This window comes from Pempheris klunzingeri, chromosome 17 (genome assembly GCF_042242105.1).
Source record: "Pempheris klunzingeri isolate RE-2024b chromosome 17, fPemKlu1.hap1, whole genome shotgun sequence".
In the NCBI taxonomy this organism is placed as follows: Eukaryota; Metazoa; Chordata; class Actinopteri; order Acropomatiformes; family Pempheridae; genus Pempheris; species Pempheris klunzingeri.
Window position 1 is genome coordinate 11,100,281 of NC_092028.1, and position 22,109 is coordinate 11,122,389.

The following is a 22,109-nucleotide window of genomic DNA, read 5'->3' on the forward strand; positions in this document are numbered from 1 at the left end:
CAGACAGGGAATGCTAAAAAAAATGTAAAACCAAGGTGTCAATTTGCATTGAGGGGCTGCAGGGATCAGGGGTCATTGCAAAAGAATTTATCAAAGCCTTGTTTGTTAGCCAGCTGGACCACAGACTGTAAGTGCTAGACACACTCGGACTGAAAAAAAAAAAAACAAGACCAGGGCAAAACCTAGTATGTGGCTAGACTTTGTGGTCATTGTGTTATATTTTGGCCAAATTGTTAGATGGAGAATCAGTGTGTCTGTAATGTTAGTACCTGGATAATAATTGTTCATGTGCTATTTGCTGCAATAGTTCCAGTGATACTTGTTCTTTAAGTGTACTGACGTACACCTCCCACCCCTATTCACCCTGCGTCTCCCGGAGGCGGTGTGTCAGGGTAAAATCCTCCATACTTCTGCCAGCGTCATCGTCTGGGATGTCAGCCTTCTGAACACTCCACTGAATGTTGCATCATTCATTCATTTTTCTTACGGTACCACCTGGTGACCTTTAATCCAAGCTGTGAGAGACTCTGCTTGAAGGTAAGCCTGTTTTTTCTTCCTTGGTGAGTTTGATTTTAAACTCCATTTTGTTTTTGAGGTTAGACTTTGGGTCTCTCTTGAGACAAAATTTCACCTGTTGAGCTGAACCTGTGGTGGTTCTAATGCAGTGCAAAAATGTTTTTACTGCCAAGTAAACGTGTACATACACAACACATAAGCATGCCCAGACATTTATTATACATTTTATTTAAAGGGTTGTTTAGCTCTGTAAATGGCCAACTTCAGTGAAGCTTGTGCATGCATATGCAATCACTGAATGGTGTTGCTAATAATATTTCTAACATGTTTTATTGGCACAGATGCATTTCTTCTCTGTTCCGGTCATCCTGCTGATTTCATCACTGAGTTTAGCCGTCAGAGCAGGCAAATGCCCCAGACTGTGTAGCTGTGACGGCACCAAACTCACAGTCGCCTGCATTGGCAAGAACTTAACAGAGGTTCCCCCAACTGTAGATGAGGTAAGGAATTCAAATGCAAAAGTTAGTGCCTCCTTTTCACTTGATACAGTTGAACGCAGGAGCATTGAATTGCAGGTGGACTATCTAGTGAAAAGGAATTGGGTAAATGTACGCTCACTGTTTTTAATGTATGCCATTCATACTGCTGTACAGCTATAGAAGATAAGTGTCTTGTCTCTCCAGTATTACTAGTGTATTGTTCTTATTAGGTGCACTGCAGTGCTTAGCTTTATCAGAATGATGCCATTTCAGTCACCTGATTTCAATTCGGCTTTTTTAATGCTTATAACATTTTGTACATTTTTCTTTGCTTATTTGTTTGTATTCGTGGTGGTGGTCACTTTAACTTTCTATGCTGCTATTGTAACACCAGAATTCAGTCAGTCAGTCAGTCAGTGTGTTTTATCGCCCTCACAGATCTCAGTGAAACTTGACCTGAGGAATAACAATCTGCAGGAGCTGTCCAGGGGGGCGTTCATGCACACACCCTACCTCACCCACCTCAACTTGCAGCGATGCAACATCATCAAAGTGAAGGAGGGCGCTTTCCGGAGCCTGGGCCGTGTGGTCTCCCTGAACCTGGCCTACAACAAAATTGACATCCTTTACCAGGTTAGAAGAAAATTCAAAACTGCAATACTGGCGGCACTGAGTTAATATTTTTATACATTTACCTCTGGTCTGCCTCTGACCTGACTGTTGCAGGAGTCCTTTGACGGCCTCTCCTCCTTGAAAGAGCTGTATCTGGACCATAACCGTGTGGAGGAGCTCCAACCTGGAGCATTCACTCAGCTCGGTTTCCTCAACATGCTGGCGCTCACCAACAACCAGCTGGTTTACATCCCCAACATGGCCTTCCAGGTACTCAGACTTATGGCTGTTAACTTTTCATTATCACAAACTGCCATACACATGCATCACTACACACATGCTTCACAATTAATGATCATGTTTGGCAATATGATCCCACAACGGTCTGACTCTTCTGCCAGGGCCTGAACAACATCAAGTGGCTTCGTCTTAGCCATAATTCCCTGAACAACTTGGCACCTGAGGCGTTCACTGGACTGTTCACCCTCAACCGCCTCAGCCTGGACCACAATGAGCTGCAGTTCTTCCCCACCCAGACCATGAACAGGTGGGACAATCTAAGGCATTATTATTGACATTATGCAGAATCACAAGGAGCAAATGTTGAAGGTGCAATAAGATTAGGTGGTAATGCTACTGTTGATAAGTTTGGTATATTCTGTGTGTTTCTAATTGTCATCACATCCCATTAAAAGACAAAAACAGTGAACACTGCAGTAATGAGTTATCTGGCTATGCAAAGCCTGATATAGTGTCTGTATCATAGAGCAAATGTTTATTAATTCGCCTCTACTAGACCCCAGCAAATGTGGCCGCTGGACTTCAGTCCTGATACATAAACTGTACAAACATAAGCTGTAAGATAGCCAGCAACAGACGTACCAGCTGTGTGTGGGAGTGTGTTTGTGTGTTTGTGTGCAGCTCAGCCTCTGAGCTCAGAACTAACAACAAATTATTTGCTGATATGAACCAAACGCCTCCAAGGCCCCAGGACAGTCGCCTGCTTTGTCTAGTTTGTAATCCAGCGTCTTTAAATTCACTATCTTAGACTTTGTTAGTTTTTGTTTATGTGTATTTTGCTTTAAGTTTTCATTTTAATTATTAGTATACAGATATAAACTAAAGAATTTCCACCTTGAAAACTCTTAGAGCAGCATCATGGAGGAATAGATAGTACATGTCATTCAACTTTTTAACTCTACTGTCTTCTCCCTGTAAAGACTCAGAGAGGTCACGCGCCTGGACGTGAGTTACAACCCCATGACCTACCTTGGGGAAGAAGCCGTCGCCATGGCGAAGCTTACACACCTCTACCTCGACCACATGTCCCTTCAGGACCTGTCAGATCAGGCTTTGTCCCACGCCCCCCTCCTCTCCCACTTGGACCTCAGCCACAATCAGCTTCGCTACCTGGAGCCCCTCTCAGGCCCAAAGGAGCTGGGCAGCCTCAACCTCACTGGTACAACAGTGTTCTGACTTTTTCCATCAACACAAATGTGGGAATAAAAGATAGTATCGTACCATGTGTCATCTACAATCCATCGTGATTGTCACTCATTTCTCTCAAAGGCAATCCGATCTACTGTAACTGCTTCATGCGGTCCCTGAGGAAGTGGGCGGGTGCCGGTGGAGTGAAGCTGCTGGGAGCCTGTGCTGGACCTCCTCACCTCTCAGATGAGCCCCTGCAGGCCGTGGCTCCTCTGGATCTACGCTGCCGCAGTAGAGGAGAGACACTGAAGGACGAGTTTGAAGAGGATAATGAGAGCGCAAGAAGCACCCCACCCACAGCCAAGCCTAAGCAGACAGTCAAGTGTCCACTTAACTGTGACTGCGATGTGAGTGTTTTTCTGTGGAGACAGCACTGGTGACAGAAACAATATTTCTCTCTTTGTGGGGCACATTTTGTCCACTTCTACATGCGTTAGACACCCACCTCCAACATTAGCTGCTCTCTAGAAAACTGGCAGCAGAGAGAAACTGATATTTGGTATTACCTGGTTGTGTATGTACAGTGTGTGTGCTAAAAGTCAGATTTTTCTTGGATAAAGTCACTAGAATGACCAGACTGTCAACATTATGTAATAACGAAGGTATGAATAAAAAGAGTTTAAGACATTTAAGAGGTTCCTTGTAGTTAACCACAGATAATTATCACCCAATTTTGCAGTTCTTTTTAACCTTAAAGCTCTTCTGACCATTTTAGTATCATTTAGCTTATTGTTTTGGCTCACTCTTTCATTACATCATTTTCCACTGCACCTTTAAAAACCACGTACATTTCAATTGAATGCTAACATTGCATGCTAATAGGCAACTGTTTGCCATATCAACTTAAAACATGGTAACATGTCATGCCAAGAGGCCAAAGAATTAGATTAAGAATTGTAATAAAACATCTGAATTCTTTGTCTACCGGTGTTTTATAAATCCCACTAAGACGTGTTGTTTATAATATTCCATTCTGATTTAATTCTCCCCAGATTGAAGCCCAACATGCCACATGTGAGGGTCGGGGTCACACCAAAGTCCCGCGAGGCTTCACCTCCAAGACGCAGCTGCTTGACCTCCGCAGCAACCACTTCCACTATCTTCCTGCCAACAGCTTCCCAGGCGCCAGCCAAGTTGTTTCTCTTCACCTTGAGTTCTGCAAAATCCACGAAATCGAAGGCGGCGCTTTTCGGGGAATGAAAAACCTTTTTTATTTGTATCTTTCTGACAATGACCTCACATCTTTGGACCCTGGAGTCTTTTCTGGAGCCCCTGAGCTTACCTACCTTCACCTGGAGGGGAACCGACTAGCACAGTTCCCTGGATCAGGTCAGTGTTTTGTTAAGTCAAGTCTGGTTGTAAGTAAATTAAAGTTACAGGAATTTACATGTTATATATGTGTGTAAAAAACACAGGAAACTAAAACTGCATGGATATTGTCTCTTTGTGTCTCTCCTGTAGCCCTGGCACTCTTACCAAGTCTGTTTGTGTTACACCTGGAACGAAATGCCATCTCCAAAGTAGAGCCCACCGGTTTGCTGTCCTCAGTTACCCCTAAACTTAGGGAACTTTATTTGACCAATAACACCATTACCTCTATCGCCAAGGGTGCTCTGGACTCAGCTTTCCTAGGCACACTTCACCTGGATTCAAATCGGCTGACAGAGATGCCTACTCACGTTCTGTCCCAGGCCCCTAACCTGGAGGAGCTCAATCTCTCTCAGAATTCAATTCGCTGGGTGGGACCAAATGCATTCCAGTCCATATCCCAAAGTCTGAAGAGGCTTTACATGGATCAGATGGGCATGGAGAAGGTATGAGACACCACCCAAGTCTGAGACTAATGCACACATTCCCCAACGCTCTTTGAACCAGAACAATCTTTTGATGGGACAGTGATCATCATCCAAAAATCACAACTAAGATGATAGAAATATGATGATAGAAAAAAAAGTTATTACAACTCATCCTGAGGGCACCATGGATATCTGTAACCATGATTCGTGGCAGCGCATCCAGTAGCTGCCAAGACAAAAATAAAAACTGAACCTTATGGTAGTGCTAAAGGAAAAATCAGAGTATTGCCAAAGTGAGTCTGTCTCTTTTCTATTGGGGACGATCAGTGTCTGTACATCATTTTATAACAGTCTTTCAAACAGTTCTTGAGATATTGAGCCCCCGGCGAAGTACTATAAACTTTATGTCACTTTCACACTGGTTGCTGTTTTGATGTAACCATGTCTGATGTAACAACTGGCTGTCCCATCTCTACCTAGAATGATACACAGAAAAATATGGGAGCAGTACAGCATTTGATTCTAACAAAGGAAAACACCTGCCTTCTCATCAGGCTCTGAACATTCAGTCCAGAAGTAATTAAATGTGAAATCAAGTACTGAACTGATAGTATTCACTTCATTGGGGTCTTATCCGTGCTAACAGCACAGAAAGCAGGACTTATTTCTGATAAGGTCTTTGTACCATGCTCCAGATGTCCAGGGAGGCTCTGAAAGGGCTGGGCTCAGGGCTGAGGGCTCTGACGTTGAGAGGAAACCAGCTGGAGGTGCTTCCTGACCTGAGCCAACTCACCGGCCTGGAGGTGGTCGACCTGCAGGACAACCCCCTGCTGTGTGACTGTTCTCTGCTCCCGCTACGCAGGTCAGTGCTCAGTTTCCCTAGAACTAGAGTTTCATTTGGTGGAGAAAGTTAGCCAGACATGACCCTTTAGGGAATAACTTCTGCTGTTATTGTCAAATTCATTTAAGTGTAAGTGAATTTTCTTTTTCTTTTTCTTATTGGGGTGGCACAGTTGGTTAATGGGATCATGTACTCATATCACTGCTGCTGAATGGTTCTTGAGCACATTAAATCTCTATAAACTGCTTCGCATAGCCAGAGGAGAGAGGAAAGTAAGTGTATGTTGCTATAGGGCTCAAGGAAGCTACATTATTTACAAGAATTTGACTGGTTGCTCTCCGTCTCTCAGGTGGATGGAGAATGTAAGTTTAGAGGTGATCGCCACCTGCGGTCACCCTCCTGAGCTCAGAGGTCAGAAGGTCAGGGACATCCATGTCTTCAAGTCCTGCCCAGAAAGCGGCTCTCCTCCAGACGAGAAGGTTGTCGTGGCCACCAGACCTCCAAAAGTGAAGAAACCAAAACCCAGCCTGTCAAAGGCCCTTGGGGTCAAAGCTAGGCCTGCAAAGCCCCGAGCTAAACTACCCAAACCAACCAAGAATAAGCCTCAGAGGAAACCTGTGGCACCAAAAGTGACAAAGAACAAGAAGGCACTGTAATGAGTCGAGGTAACAAATTGAATTAAGTCCGTTTTCTAGTAATTTAGCCGTCAGTACAATATAAATAGGTTTGTTACTGGAGTCTGACAGCTGAGTGTGGAGATCTGTTATTTATTTTTATTTTATTTTATCTAATTTTTAATAAAGTGCATAAGATTACAACTCTGTGTGGAATTTATTTGCACATGTTGCCATCTGAGCATAGTAAACACTGCAAAGCAGAAATGGTGAGAAAGAAATTGTGAGAAATGCATGAAGATCCCGCTACCTGTCGGTCGAGCAAAGCCATCATATGAGAGCCAATCGCGTTGCTTATCGCTACCAAGATTTAACCAATCACATGCGGCGCCACTACCAAGATTTGCGAGGACCAATCACCTCTCGTCGCGCCAACCAAGATTTGACCAATCAGAATCGCCAGAGCGACCAAGAATTGAGCCGGAAGCCGCCCCCCATAATTTCTTTGACATCTTTTGCGATATTTTGGTGAGTTCATTGTCATCCTGTTGTCTTGAATTTTTGATATTAAAATACAAAGTTCGGTTATTTCGTTTACCTACAGTGCTATCGAGCTAGCATGCTAGCAGGCTAATTATGCAAAATTCATATAAACGTAACCAAGTTAATTAGCTTGTTTTTAATCAAACGTCATTAACAGCTGGCTAGCTAAGTCATGAACAATTCTCCATTCATAACCAGCTAATTGATATATAAATAACGTTTATTTTGACCGCTGATTTAACCAACGTTATGCTTAATAACTGGTTACTATTTGTTAATAAGACTAATGTTATCTAATCATTAGTAGAAGGTGGAAATGACAAAGTCCACAGTTTACTGACGCAATCTGTGGATTCCCAATTAGTTAAAACAGGCCAAAGTAGATGGATGCATGGATCAATCAGTGTAGGAATCAATGTATTTGGGTTGTTCTGTCTCACAGTGTTATAGTGAGCAGGCTGTGAACAAAGCACTTGAGAATAGTTGCACGACATGTATAGTTCAGTTGTGTACTTAACTGGTAACTGATGATAAGAAATGAAACTGTAAATGAGAATTATGTCAATACAATGTAAATTGTGTACAATATAAGAAGTCAGACTGAGCATATTCTAAGTGCTGCTGTTTTTTTAATTCAACTATACAGAATGGATCCTAAATGTAGAAAGAGAGAGGATGGCTGTGCCAGCCTCTGTCATTCAGAGGATGCTAAAGAAAACCTTCAGCCTCTTTGCAAGCTGCTTTTCCCTCAAACCGTCCACTTCCTCATGACCATCCTCAGCGCCCCTGTCCTCCCTGCGCTCGGGAAGTGGATATTGTGTCTCATTGAGTTGTACATGTTTTCATATTTTTAATGTACTCTGTTTTGATGTCATTCTTTTTCAGCTGCTCTGTCCCCTGCTGGATCCACACTGCACCTTTGTTGGACACAGTGGAGCTGGAACCAACTGACAGCGAGCATTTGCAAAGCCGCCCAACACATGGAGTCAAGTCTCTCTCACTCCTGTCATATCTGTTTATTTTAAATACTTTTAAAATCAAGTATGTCGTGACATATGTCAAGAGGACATGATTAGAATTGTGAATACTATTTGAATACATACATAATTTCTTTTCGATCCATTTTGACATTGTGGCCTCGTCTTTTTCCCAATATTCTTACATGATATTCACGTCTTTTATTTACAATTTCTCTTGGCATTTTCCAAAAAAGAACAAAAGTATAACCAAGTATGTACTTTAGGACAGTACCAAAGAATATGACTAACATGGGCATATGTTCTATCACAACACTGTCTTGATAGATGGTTAATCTGTTAAACCAGTGTTATGGAATAGCACATCTGAATTTTCCATGTGTATTCTCTTCATGATTAAGAGGCTGTGGTTTTTATATTTATATATGCACTACTCACAAAAAGTTAGGGATATTCGACTTTCAGGTGAAATATATGGAAAATGTAAAAAGTGAATGCTACAGTGATATTATATCATGAAAGTAGGGCATTTAAGTAGAAGCATGCACTGGTAATTTTATTCATCTTAAACAATTTATTGAAAGAAAATCTAACAACAGTGGTGGGTATATCACAACAAAAACTTTTCAGTGTCTCAATAAATTGGGATGTGGCCAAAGGACGTCCACTCCTCTCCTTTCTGTGACTCTTCCAGTCTCTCTGTATCACTGTTACAACCTCCTGATGACACTCTGTGACCCTCTAAGCTCAGTGAACACCTCCGTCTGAGGACTTCCTGTTTGAAGCCTCGCAATGGCGAGGTGCTGCTGATCAATTGTTAGGTGTCGTCTTGGTCTCATGATGTCAGAATGTGAACAGCATGATGAGGAGGACTGTTTAAATACCAATTCTAACTGAAGCAGGAAATGTATTGGTCGATTCATGGATCAAACCTGTTGTGAATTTTGCTGTTAAGCTTCTTGTTAGAGAACAGCAACTTGTGCAAAAAGTACTGAAACACTGAATAGTTGAACATGTGCATTCAAAAGTTTAGAGAAGGTCACATTAAGTTTGCCTGTAAAGGTTAGAATGCATTTTAGGTTCATCCTGAAATTTCACCTGAAAGCCGAATATCCCTAACTTTTTGTGAGTAGTGTATGTTCATTCATTCCTTCATTATCTCATTGTTTGATAGAGAGCAGAATTTGCCTGCCTGCTGTTGGATCCCTGCCCTGCTAGAGCCTGACCGGTGCTGGATTGCCAAGGCCCTGTTTAGTTTAATCACCAAGAGCTTAGCATGTATGTTTTGTTGAGCAAGCATGATTATGCTACATGCAATTACATCATTACTTGTAGACCCTGTATGCCAAAGACCACTGTGGCAAATCCCCATGTCTTTGTTCTGTCCCTTAACACAGCAGAGATTGCCCAGCTGAAACAGAGACCGAACCTGCCAGCTTTCGAGCCAAACCACCTCCTCGAACTCTCCTGCCCGTGCCTGCACACGCCTCAACCTCTTCAGTCTGGGCCCCAACCTCTCTGCCTCCTAGTCTCTGGCTCCTGTGGTTCTTCCCAGACCTGCAGGAGCTTTGATGACAGATGTGCCATAAACCCGAGGTTATGGCAAAAAGAAAGATGCTCCCACCTATTAAATTATTATATTAAATATTAAGTATTTGGTCACAAAGTACTGGGCAAACTTAAAGGTTGACTTCACCATGGAGCTGGGCGGGTCTTATGTGTATAATGTTCATTTGTTCGTTATTTGTAGGTCCTGTTATTCTAGAGGAGAAGGATCTGTTCCAGTGCAACACTTTAATTGATCAGATCAGGGGGGACACGGGATTCGAACTGTGATTATACTGCTTGTTTTATCTTTCAGATAATCTCTATTAAATGTGATATATGATGTAGCACAACTGTACACAGCAGCATGAGGGTTCCATGGTGTAATGGTTAGCACTCTGGACTCTGAATCCAGCGATCCGAGTTCAAATCTCGGTGGAACCTAAATTATTCATGTTTTATTAACATTATGTTTCATGTAGGAGAAAAACATAAATGTGTTACTTCTTGTAAGAAATATAACCATGTCCTCTCCAGAGTTAGCATATCGTAAAACAAACAACTACAATCCCGGATTAACACACAACGCGAATAAGGCGACGGAAGTTGTCGCGTGTCTTCCGGGTTAACGTATTCGTCACGCAAAGCTTCTCTTTTCAAGATGGCAGCAGCTATGGATGTAGATACGCCGAGCGGCACAAACAGCGGAGCCAGCAAGAAGCGGTTTGAAGTTAAGAAGGTATGGTTGTAAAAAAAATAACTAATTATCGAGGTGTTAATGAATTGTGTGATGTGTTAGCAGTCCGAAGTGACCGCTAGTACAGCTTGCTGCCGCTAGCATTTAAGCGCTAACTCGCTAATTAGCACTACGACAGTAGCTAGTTACTTAGCCGTTAGCCTTCCGTGACCACAGTATGAATTTGCACTTCTCTTTAGGAGACTAGCTAGCGGTAGCCAAACATGTAATACTGATAACCTGTAGTGATGTGATGGACATCACCAACACTCACCACGGTGTACTCAACAAAACGGAGCCACCCCGATGTCACCGTTCAGCATTAACACTAACAAACGCTACCGTTTATCAACAAGGCTCGTAACCCGGTTAGCTAAATTAGCTTAGCTAAGCCGCATTTCCGAGGTTTGATAAAGTTATCCCTCAGGGAGTCTAATCCTGACGTTTATGATCCATATCAAATGTGACATCTGACTAACTATACGGTAAACCTAAATTAAGGTATGCTTGACCTTTGTGCTAAACTTCCCAACGAATTAACACCAACTTATTAAATGTATCATCAAGAATACGACCGCCAACTAACCACATTATATCAACAATGCGTGGAGATGTAACACAGTATCAGTTAGGATTATATTGCAATGACAGCAATTAAAGCTCTTTTAGTTTTGGGACAAAATTGTGCACAACTGTGTCACATTTCAGAGTCTGTTTTCAAGAGTTTTAAGATGAGGAGGGAAGGGAGCAGAGAGGTGATGCTAACCCCTAACAAAATATTTTTTTAAAAAGATGAAAACTCAGACTTTATTTAACTCAACATCTCTGTATTATTTTGGTTTGGATATTGGCATTAATCTCTAAATCTGTCCATTGGATCACAACAACTTGAGCACTGCTTGTCACTTACCTTTTCCACCTTATATGCTGTGCACAACTATCATTGAATCTCTACATCAATGACCTGCTGTTAATGTCCTGGTCACATGATGTTTGTGATTCTGATTTCCCACCAGTGGAATGCTGTGGCGCTGTGGGCCTGGGACATTGTGGTGGATAACTGTGCCATCTGTCGGAACCACATCATGGATCTCTGTGAGTTCACTTCCTTTGATGCATTTTGGACTGTGAATAATAAATGACTTGGTCAGCAGCTGTGAAAGTGCATAGCAATAGAGATGTTCAGTTTTGACAAGCCGTTGGGCTCTACTTTCCGCTGACGGTCATCAGACATGACTTCAGCCTGTGAAATTGCTTTGCTGACACGTCTTCCTCCCTCATCAGGTATAGAGTGCCAGGCCAACCAAGCTTCTGCAACCTCTGAGGAGTGCACTGTAGCATGGGGTGTCTGCAATGTGAGTTTCCACACCCACCTCTAACATTTATCACTGATCAGGCCCATCACAACTGTACCGTCGAGTGTCAGGAATACCTGAGATGGATATCTCAAATAATATGCACATAAAACCAAAATGATCAGCATGACTAGATAGCACAGAGATGAGGTCGAGTCAGCTGACTGAAATAAGCCGTTGCCCAGTGCACACATTCATGCACCTTTCTACCCTGTGTTTTTTTCCTTCCCAGCATGCCTTCCATTTCCACTGTATTTCTCGCTGGCTGAAAACCAGACAGGTGTGCCCTCTTGACAACAGGGAGTGGGAGTTTCAGAAGTGAGTATCAGCACTTGTAGATTCCAGTAGGCCAGATGATGGTGATAAGTTGTATTATTTGAAACGAACTGCTATTCTGACAGTATGGCCTCTCTCTCTCTTTTTTTAACAGATACGGACACTAGCTGTTATTTTCCCTTTTTCTTGGCTACTGCTACCAAGAGTCACCCTTACTGCTTCTCCGTTTCTTCCCACTTGTAATCTTACCTGTTATTTTACACCCATGTCTTTGTTTTGGTATGTTGTAAGTACACGAATAAACAGTGTCAAAAAACCAAATGTTTTACTTACTCGCAGCAGGGGCACTGTATCACATGAAGATCATTGTGAGCATGCTGATTTACAGCTGCTGAAAATAACATGGTTCAACATTCGCTTTGGTTGTCTGCAAAGACTCACAAACTACATTTTGGACAAACAGCTGTCCTTGAACAGGGGAATCTGCTCCCTTAGTTCAGCTTTGACGCACTGATTCAGGTCTCCATGAGAGCCATGTGTTACAGAGCAGTAATCCTCTGGCTGAAAGACAGATGCCCTGTGCGGATTAGGTGGCCTGGTGACCCACTATCCCTCTGCCTGCTTCATAGCACAGCACCCGTAGGGAGATGCAATTTCTGTTGTATTGTTTATAGCTGAAACAATAAGTCAATTAATTGATCAGCCGGTCAATTAATTGACAAATTATTTTTCATGCTAAATTTCAATAATTCCCAAGTTCCAGCTTTTACAGTTAAGGATTTGCTTCCTGTCTTTGTTTCTGTGATAGCTTACTGAATATCATGAAATGGATCTGACAGTTGAGGTTTTATTTTTTTTTACCAATTTGACATTTTGTGAGGGGAAGTAAGTCAACAGATTGTTAGTTTCAATTCTCTATAAGTCAGTTATTCTTTGACTCAATGTCAGAAAATACTGAAAACATGCCCATCATAATTTCCCAAAGTGACCTTTAAATTGCATGTTTTCTTCAACCAGTAGTACAAAATCCAATCCAAATACATTCAAATAACTAATAAAAAGCAGAAAACCTCACATTTCAGAATCTAGAAACATAACATGTTTGGCATTTTTACCAGAGTAAACAATGGTTTCGGTTTCATAACTGAAAGTTTTTTCTACTTGGTGTAAGTTGAACATTTTTTCTTCCAAATTTAAGCAGGTTGCAGTAAAGATTTCAAATTCTACCATATTGCCTTCAGTCCAGCTTCATACTGCCCCCAAAACTGTCAAATGTGCAGCCCCTCCATTACAAAGTTTCTTTAAGTAAAGACATGCCAGGTTGCAAGTCGGTACAATATCAGTTTATACTAAATACACCAATTAAAAGTGGATTCAACTAGAAATCCACACTCTTACAGACTGTAAACTCCTGCCAGAAGACCACAGAGGGCTGAGTGAACATCTTTCTAGATGTTAATGCACTCATTGAATTTTTAGTAGTTTAATTTTTAGTTTAGTAGATGGCTGAGTGTTTGTAATTCTGTAAAATCAGTGAAGTCTGGTTGTACAACATGCACTGTAAAGCAAACCCAAAGTACTAAACTAGAAAGAAATGTCAAACCTGTTTTGCAGCAACAGAGGTTTTATTATTGTGAATCATTAATTTCCAAACAGGGTAAGACATCATGTTCAGTATATTTTTTGCATTGATAACAGATCTGATAACAAAAAGTACTGACGGTGTGTGAGAGTTCAGCTCTCTTCAGAGAAAGAAAAGACCAGTAGCTGAACCATTAACACGTATTAAATGGCTGTAAAAATGTTTGAGCTAGTGTCTGAATGCAGGAGCTCCCAGTTTAGCTTTTCCAGATCCAGGTTAAGAAATGTCAACCTGTGTTTGAGTGAAGTCCTGCCTGAGACGAGTCAGAAGACGTTGACCTGACCGCTAACCATCAGGCTGCTTTGTTGAGACGTTGCTAAATGCTAACAGGCTGATTAAGAACATTTAAAAAGTTGCCCCCGCTTTCTCTACATCACACCAATTAACCCGTCACCTGCTACCCTGTTTCATCTGCACACAGTGGAATAATTGTTGAACAGCGTTGTAGCTCTCCAGATTGATTCACCACGTTTCCACTCTCTACTCTCAGCTTTGGTCCTTTCCCCTCTATGGCTGCGGCGAAGCTCCAAATTTGGCACTCAGCTTGGTGACGAGGGCCATAATTTTGGGGTTGTTCTGGTACTTGGCGATGTTGGCCGGGTTCTGTGCCACATCCTGGAAGGCAGCCATCACCTCAGGGTCCTGGGAGATTAGCACGGAGTACAAACTGTGTCACATTTATTCATATAATGCATTTTAATGCACAAATCTGCTTTAAAGTGGCGAAATGAAAAATGCATTTTTCCAATTCTGGGAGGTTGAAGGGGGGGGGGTTAATGGTTGTTCATAGCTCCGTATTGCTAAGCCACTTCCATTTTTGAGCGATCCAACTGACCCAGTTTTGTCAGTTTACGGTTGCTATTGTAGACGTAGGAATAAATACTAGTAAAAATAATTGAGTGTGATAAATACAATTCCTGTTAAAGCTGACATTTATTTTGATCCTTTAAAACCTCCAATTAAATGATCTGCTTTTCACAAACAGATGTTATTGTGCTGAAAACGTCTGCACAAGCATCATTTTAGTCCTATATGTAATAATGGGTAGATATTATGTAAGAGAAAATCACCCATCCAACCAGTCCTCCTGTCATAAGACCTGCAGGAAACCTGCAGCAAACTTTCCCCACTGAGGGATCAATAAACAATATCTAATCTAATCTAAGGTCTACATTTGTCCCTACACTGGCAGCAGTAACACACATCAGAGATAGGATTGTACACAACTATTCCAGAAACTCGATCTTCTCATCTACCTCTCAGCAAGAAAGCAAGTAAGTGTTTTCCAAAATGTGGAACTATTCCTTTAAGAGCGGTCTCAGACATGTGACTTAGCAGTGCAAGTGGTGGGATGTAAAGCAATAATATTAAGCAATTACATCACCTTCATGGCATTGAGCAGCTCAGGATCCTTCAGGAAATCACCAAGACCAGGCATGCCAGCAGGGGCTCCGCCTGGGAATCCAGCAGGACCTGCACAACAACGAGGCTCATCAACTGTAGCAGCGTCCATTATTGCACACATGAATTGGCCTCTCCGATAACGACATTTTAAGAGTTGATCTCAATCCATCAAACAAGGAATGTACAGGGATGTAGCTAGAGCGCATGCTTTGCATGTATGAGGCCGGGGCCTCATACATGCAAAGCATGCGCTCTACCACCGATCAATCCCTGTTATTTCCACTTTTGGCCTCCGCGCACAGTCTCCTCACAACATGCACTTCTCACACGATCAGCTGATCCACAGACATATATACATATATATGTGTGTATACATGCATGTATGTATGTATGTATGTATGCATGGGATTTTATATATCCTCTTATATTTTTGCTCTTCTTCTCCTGCATGCCACTTTTTTACTCTTACTCTAAACTCTTATGGCATTCAGTGTGGACATTGTACAGGGAAACCTGTTTCTGTACTGTACACATGACAATAAACGCTTTGAACTGAATTGAATCAGCTTGTTTCCACTGTCCTACCTGGGAAGAATCCTCCTCCAGACTGTCGTGCTTCCTCCTCCTGTTGAGACACAGGAATGGGATATGTCTCAGCGTTGGACACATTCAGGAATTGCAGCTGGTTTCTTCTATCATTTTATGATATATATCTCTATCTATCTATCTATCTATCTATCTATCTATCTATCGACAGATAGATAGAGTTCAGAGGGTGGTGTCTTTCCCACAACCAAAAACACAAGAGCCTGAGTGTGAGAAATGGATTAAGCAACTCAGCATTTTCCTGCTCTAACTGTTAACATGTCAGCATAATTAGCTTACTGCCTACAGTAGTAACCCACTGGTACTTCCACGTCCAAGAAGCATTTCATACGACATTATTTTGTGGAGTAACAGGTTTCTTATAAAAACATAACTCAGTTCACAATAGCGCATTTAACTCACCCTCTGTGCCCGTGCATGCTCCTCTCTGGCTTTCTTTACCCGCTCTTGTTTCTCCTTAATCTCCTTCTCTTCTCTCTTACGTTCATATTTGCGTCTGTGCTCTATGATTTTGTTAGCCTGAAAACAAAAGGGGAACATGACAAGAATGACGTACCGCAAACTCTGGGAGCATCATCTTTGATTAGGGGCTTCTATAGACCTAGTGTGATCAAATGGTTTACCTGCGTCAGGGACGTCTAAACACAGATAACAGTTTTTTCATATCTAAAACATATCTGCATTACAGTTACTACAAATGGCTGAAAAAGGTTTTTATTCCTTCTCCTCTCTGGCATTATACCTTAGGCTGGACCTCCTTTAGCATTGCACTGGCGCCCTCATCATAGTCCAGTTTACAGGCTGTGGCCAGGTCCCTGGCTGCCTCCTCCCAGTGGCCCAGCAGCCTGCAGCAGCACACACACGCACACACACGGTGAGGAAAATATAGTACTGCAGCATGGATGGCACAGAGAAAAAGCTGCATTAATTCACTAACAATCGAGGGCTTTATTAGTTGGAGTCAACCCACCTCAGACATATTTCAAGTTCATAATTGCAGCTGTAACCCACAGAGGAAACATTAAATGCCATTTGCAAAACAAAATGAGGTGGGTTGTAACTGTGAGTGCTCACACTGAGGGCTGTGTGTAGAGGTGTACCTCGTGTCCAGGTGTTTATTTGAAGATTTCTTAAATGGAAGTGTACCTGTGAGCTTTACCCCTCCACTTGTAAGGCTGTGCAGAGTCTGGGTTGATGCTGATAGCTCTGTCACAGTCTCTGATGGCTGCGTTGGGTTTCTGCATCTGGATGTAGACACTAACACAAAGAGGATCATTGATTAGATTCACATGAGACCAGCGTGACAGAGCAGTAGTAAAAAAAAAAAAAAAACCACTAAAAGCCCTTAAATGTAATTTAATGCAATATTATAAAGCATTTTTCATGACTGAGTGATGCTTTCACGCTCCATACTTGAATAATGCCACGAATAGCCTTAATGAAAGCCTCACCTTGCCCTCTTGGCATACAGAATGGCAAGACAGGGGTTCAGCTTGATGGCTTCAGTGAAAAGATCTAAAGCTTTCTGCAGATCACCTTTAAAAGGGAAAAAAACAGATACTGGAGATGATGCACTGAATAAAATTTTACACGGCTTTCTTATTACATAATAAATACAGAGCTCTGCCTGCATGCGCTGTTCACTTTCTAAACAGAATATCAGCTTACCTTCTCCTTGAGCATTAATGGCCTCCATCTTCTTGTCATTGGCCTCGTCCATCATCTGCTCTGTGACCTGTGGAAATTTATAGGCACAGATGTTCAATCAAATCTGTCTAAAGTGGTAAAAGCCAAGTTATTTTTCAAGCCTAAAATCTCCCTTGATAAACTGTTTGTTTTCTGCAAGAGAAAATAGGATCTAAATTTGAGTAAATGTACGCATGATTAAACGATAATAAAGAAAACCTCAATGTTTCACCTCAGCGTTTTCCAACTCTCCCATCTCCTGTGGCTCATCATTGTCTGGCTCGATCACTCCCTCGTTGTCAATTTCTGAAAAACCAAACAGGTATATATATATTTACAACAAGCTGTTGTTGGGATGCACAACAACAAACCTGATTATTTACCTTGTAGCCTTGTAGAAACAAGGCTTTGAGCTGGAGACCTGCTACTATAATTATAGCTTGAAGGAGCAGTTTGACATTTTGGGAAATGTGCTTATTTACTTTCTTGCAGAGAATTAGATGAGAAGATCATACCACTCTTGTACCTGTATGATAAACATGTAGAGCTCTCAATATGCAGCCAGTTACCATAGCTAGTTAATGACAATTTATTGTTTTGCTGGGGGGTTAAGAGCCAAACTGTTTTTTGGCTGTGACCAGAAACTAACTGCAGTCTCACCTAGTTGCCTAGCAACTGGCCCTAGCTAAGAAGTAGTCCAGCATATGAACAGAAACCATGGACAGAACCAGGCCAGCTGTTTCACTGTTTCCAGTCTTACTGCTACACTAACTGCCTGCTAACTCCATGGAGGTATTGAGCTTCTCAAACCTGCATATTTTCCAAAATCTTATACTATTCTTTTGATTTAATCACGTTGTGGCTAATGCTGCCATTCCTTTAAACATACTGATAACAAATACTACTAGTTAGCACAATTGTACCCATAAGTAGGCAAATGTACACTTAATGAATAATATTAACTGACTGAGATAGCACACATTTTACGTAAAAATGTCTACATTAAGGCAGACACTGTTTGCATCTGGGTGTCAGTAGTCAACACCAATATTTCCAACCGAGAATATTTTAATGTACTTTTACACTTTCATTTAACTTATTATTTCAACTCAAACCATGATCTTTTCCTGAACCTAACAAAGTAGTAGTAAACCTAAAAAAACACTGTCACAACACAATCTAAGGACAAATTCACCGGATTGGGTGTAAATAGGTGAATAGCGCCCATCTGGCTGAGCTCCCTGAGTCTAATACTGCAATTTAAGAAGCTTTGTGTAAAAGCTTGAGATGGACATGCATTACCTATGTCACTCTCCTCACTCTCAGACAGCACAGGAGGTTGGGCCTCAGGAGGTGAAGCTGCTGTAGGAGGAGGACCACATGGACAGCCACCCTACAAGAAAATGAGGACAAGTGTGAGACCTTACAGACAACTCATCAATGCTACCAGTCCTATTCAAATCATTATGAGAATACAGACAATGACTAATTATGAAATAAAACATAGAAAAAAACAAAAACATGAAATAATCTAAAGTATAAGAACAACATTTATACATCACCTGGCATGGCTTCTCTGTCTTGGGTGGGGCCGGGATTGTTGCACCCATGCTGCAATAGAAAATTAAGAGAACAATTCAGCAGGAAATACAAGGACGCTGAATTTTCACGTCTTAATCGGTCCGTAAAATGTAAGCGAATAGGTCTGAGAGCCTGTAATGACGTCTTCATTTGTTTAGTCAAATCATAAGATTTACACCAGAAAACAGTCGCATCTGAAACGCTAGAAACAGTGAAATCTGATCATTTTTGGTTAACAAAATTACAATCATTTATGCCTTGTCAAAACTTGTTGCCGACTAATGTTCAGTCAATTCGTATTGCTTTATAGTTAATCACAACTGACTTATTGTTTCAGCTCTACTCCATTTCACTCTGTATTTCACTTTGTGGCATCAGGACTCACTCACATCTAGCTTTGTAAACTGAATCATGAATTTTCTGACAACAAATCTTTGCAAGTGTGAATGATAGTTTCTATGTACATTGACTTGTATTTCACTATGAAGCAAAATTAGGAAAAAGTTACTGCTGTGATAGAGCAGAGACACATCAAGGGGTTGGCATGGTTTTGACCACACACACACACACACACACACACACACACACACACACACACACACACACACACACACACACACACACACACTTTTAGTGGGGGTGGGCGGGACGGGGCACGTGGTAGGCTTGGAAATCCGTTTGAGACTTAATTTAAACACTCCAGTGTCACAATGAGGGAGTAAACAATGTGTGACCCCCTCTCCATGACACCCCGGACATGTATGCAGTGCTTTACGGGTTGCAGCGGCAGAAATGCTCCGAGCTGAACAGACCTCAGCAGCCAGGTCCGGAAGAAGCTCATCTCTGGAAGGTGAAGGATCTCGGGACTGGACTCGCACATCTGCACGAAGCCCTTCAACTCTGCCACTTTCCGTGAGTCCATGCTGCTCTGTCACGTCCAGCACACAGCGCGCTGCATGCGGGGGGGAAACCCAGAGAAATGAATAACCAACAACTTGTCCGAGTCCTGCTTTGTTTACGTGCAGACGTTAATGCCAGCTTTGTTAGGCTAGGTTATGCTAACGTCCAGGGGTTGGAGAAGCGTTCGCTACAGCCTCACATTTCACACATAAAACCAACAATACGTACAATTCAGGGACCAGCGACGACGCAACCAAACATAACCAGCATTAACATCTATTTTAATGGTCGCAAGCCAGAAGTTTCTGGAAATGTGAATCCTTCCGTGACGCGGTAACTGTTTGACGCATGATAGCGTCGTTAGCTAACGTTAGCTCGCTGTAACAGGGGCCGTGAGTAATGAAAAATACTCAGTAGCTGCAGATATTAACGACAGTCATCGGAGGACACGCACCTGATCGAAGATGAACACCGCAAAGGAAGGTTGCAGCTGATTTATATCGTCACACCACTTCTTCACTGGTAGTGGCGTCGCTCTTGTGTTTTCATTCAGGCGAGCTGTCGGACAGACCGACCGACCTAGTGACAACAGCAGCCCTGAGTAATGACTGTCAGGCAGCGTGCAGGCACTTACGCTCTTCTTCTTCTTTCCGGCAAATTAGTCAGAGTTTAGTGGATTGCTGCCTCCCATTGGTGTAGTAACATCATTGCTGATTGTGCCCTTAGAGACCTACTGTGTATCTATCTGTTAATAGTTTAGTTAGGTACTTCCTCACTTTGATGTCATCTTTCCGAGGCAAGTTCAACTCTACGCCCAGGTTAATCTGATGGTATGCTGTTATATGTATAACTTTCTCCCTCTGCTGTCTGCATCCCACTCTTCCTGCCGTTGATCCTTCAGTCTCTCACTGCCGATGGAAAACCCACACTACATCCCTGCCTCTCCCGTTTAAAAACCATCTTTAAGAAGATCTCCCCAGCTAGTGGTCTAACGCTGGCCTCACAAAACGATCTGAGTGGTGGAGCTGCTGTGAAGTGTAAATGCAGTGCTACCTCAGAGGCTGAATTAGACACGCCAGTCACTGCATCCGCCAATCAACTGGTTATGTTTAGGTTTCAAGTCAGACATACTGGACTTCCCAGGGCTGCCAGTCATTTACAGATCATTCAGATCTATGACCATTCATGTTTTTCCATATATGACATATGAAAAAGATAGGATGGAGGATGAGAACGGGTAATACCGGACGGCAATTCAATTGAAAGTACTGATTGAAACAAGCTCTGGTCTATTTGATTGTTTTTTTTTTACTTAAAAGCAATTATTCAACCATGTAGGTTTAGTGACAAAGCAGTGGTGTTTCTCACACACTCACTGGGACCTACCCAGAACAACCAAGTTTTTTCTATTGCTGACTGATCAGCGGTTCTACTGGACCAAGCTGGGGCACATATTTCTTACTGTCAATAAATTTCCGTAAAAGGAAAAAATCAACAATGAATTGATCATACTAAGTATTGCCTGTGTATCCAAAGCCAGACTTATTGGATTCCTCTGTGCCACAGAGCTACACTGTTGTCCAAAAACAATCAAAACACATCAGTGAGCCACACTTACACCGGGTGTCAGATTAATGTGGTGGAGTAAAAGCTACAATCTGAAATGTAGTGGAGCAGACTCATGAAGTAGCATGAAAAGGGCACACTACACACTGCTGGGCATACAATACTTGAGTAAATGGACTTAGTTACGTCCCACCCATTAGAGATCAAAATCATGAAAATCTGAAGTGGGTTTTCATCCTTTGGCAATGAAACAGAGTGTTTGCACAACAGGGCAGTGCTTATGGAAAATGGTGGGTGGACAGTGACCTCAAGTGTTCATGAGTGAGCTATGATTGATGAAAACACTGGTAAGTTAAACTTTAAAGGATTGATTTGGGTGTGTACACGTACATTACAGACATATTCAGCAAGGCATGTCAGTTCTGTTTATGTGGGTTCCTGTACATGCACATCTGATGGGGAAATGAGGAGGTGGGCAAAACAAGCTGTATAGACAGATGCTATTAACAAGAAGTCCCAGTAAGCAAAGCAGAGGTTGAATAAAGGGTGAATAATTTGAGGTACACAGTAGCAGTGGGAGAGTATTAAGAACAGTGGAACACTGAAATAAGGGGAAAGTAGCCGTAGAATTTAAATACAAAATCAATTCATTTAGAAGGAAGGTGATGGAAATGAGACACTATTTCTTTTCACATGCTGCCTTCTAAATTGCCCTTATTGCCTTTTATTTATTTTATCTTTTTTTTTAACTATTTATACTTAAATTGTTAGGCATTCATTGTAGACAGCAATAAAATTTCATTGTACATGGAAACGTGTTTCCCTACTGTACATATGACAATAAACACTTTGAATCTTGAATTGAATCTTGAATCTTTCAACACAATGAATATAATTTATATAATATATAATGGAATATAATCAATTCAATGCACATGTAGTCATA

General features: G+C 41.8%; 3 protein-coding genes and 1 non-coding gene across 4 annotated transcripts; 3 read left to right on the forward strand and 1 right to left on the reverse strand.

Moving 5' to 3' along the window:
- Positions 1-857: 857 nt before the first annotated feature.
- chadla (chondroadherin-like a) lies at positions 858-6,388 on the forward strand. Its single transcript, XM_070847423.1, has 10 exons — positions 858-1,016; positions 1,434-1,628; positions 1,722-1,877; positions 2,009-2,154; positions 2,828-3,066; positions 3,177-3,442; positions 4,088-4,424; positions 4,557-4,909; positions 5,587-5,753; positions 6,082-6,388. Exons 1-10 carry the CDS (start codon positions 858-860, stop codon positions 6,386-6,388), a joined length of 2,325 nt encoding a protein of 774 aa, XP_070703524.1.
- Positions 6,389-9,783: 3,395 nt separating this feature from the next.
- Positions 9,784-9,855, forward strand: trnaq-cug (transfer RNA glutamine (anticodon CUG)). Its single transcript has one exon. It is a non-coding gene; the product is annotated as a tRNA-Gln (tRNA).
- A 193-nt stretch (positions 9,856-10,048) lies between these two features.
- rbx1 (ring-box 1, E3 ubiquitin protein ligase) lies at positions 10,049-12,099 on the forward strand. Its single transcript, XM_070848064.1, has 5 exons — positions 10,049-10,150; positions 11,164-11,242; positions 11,432-11,502; positions 11,735-11,820; positions 11,933-12,099. The coding sequence occupies exons 1-5, from the start codon at positions 10,073-10,075 to the stop codon at positions 11,943-11,945; spliced, it is 327 nt and encodes a 108-aa protein (XP_070704165.1). The 5' UTR covers positions 10,049-10,072; the 3' UTR covers positions 11,946-12,099.
- A 1,294-nt stretch (positions 12,100-13,393) lies between these two features.
- On the reverse strand, positions 13,394-20,186 carry st13 (ST13 Hsp70 interacting protein). The gene is made up of 13 exons (XM_070848639.1): positions 20,052-20,186; positions 19,510-19,649; positions 18,679-18,727; positions 18,419-18,509; positions 17,349-17,422; positions 17,099-17,165; positions 16,882-16,966; positions 16,577-16,687; positions 16,173-16,275; positions 15,833-15,949; positions 15,410-15,449; positions 14,805-14,893; positions 13,394-14,062 (listed from the first exon to the last, which is right to left on the reverse strand). The coding sequence occupies exons 2-13, from the start codon at positions 19,617-19,619 to the stop codon at positions 13,928-13,930; spliced, it is 1,071 nt and encodes a 356-aa protein (XP_070704740.1). The 5' UTR covers positions 19,620-19,649; positions 20,052-20,186; the 3' UTR covers positions 13,394-13,927.
- Between the last annotated feature and the right edge of the window lie 1,923 nt (positions 20,187-22,109).

Bases quoted from the DNA above. Each gene is read 5' to 3' on its own strand.
- chadla (XM_070847423.1), top strand. From the start codon at position 858: ATGCATTTCTTCTCTGTTCCGGTCATCCTGCTGATTTCATCACTGAGT. The intron at 2,155-2,827 runs GTGGGACAATCT...CTCCCTGTAAAG, and splicing joins CCCACCCAGACCATGAACAG to ACTCAGAGAGGTCACGCGCC. The intron at 4,910-5,586 runs GTATGAGACACC...ACCATGCTCCAG, and splicing joins ATCAGATGGGCATGGAGAAG to ATGTCCAGGGAGGCTCTGAA.
- rbx1 (XM_070848064.1), top strand. From the start codon at position 10,073: ATGGCAGCAGCTATGGATGTAGATACGCCGAGCGGCACAAACAGCGGA. The intron at 10,151-11,163 runs GTATGGTTGTAA...ATTTCCCACCAG, and splicing joins AGCGGTTTGAAGTTAAGAAG to TGGAATGCTGTGGCGCTGTG. The intron at 11,243-11,431 runs GTGAGTTCACTT...CTCCCTCATCAG, and splicing joins GAACCACATCATGGATCTCT to GTATAGAGTGCCAGGCCAAC.
- st13 (XM_070848639.1), bottom strand. From the start codon at position 19,619: ATGGACTCACGGAAAGTGGCAGAGTTGAAGGGCTTCGTGCAGATGTGC. The intron at 17,166-17,348 runs GTGAAACATTGA...AAATTTCCACAG, and splicing joins GAGAGTTGGAAAACGCTGAG to GTCACAGAGCAGATGATGGA. The intron at 16,688-16,881 runs GTGAGGCTTTCA...TCTTTGTGTTAG, and splicing joins CTGTATGCCAAGAGGGCAAG to TGTCTACATCCAGATGCAGA.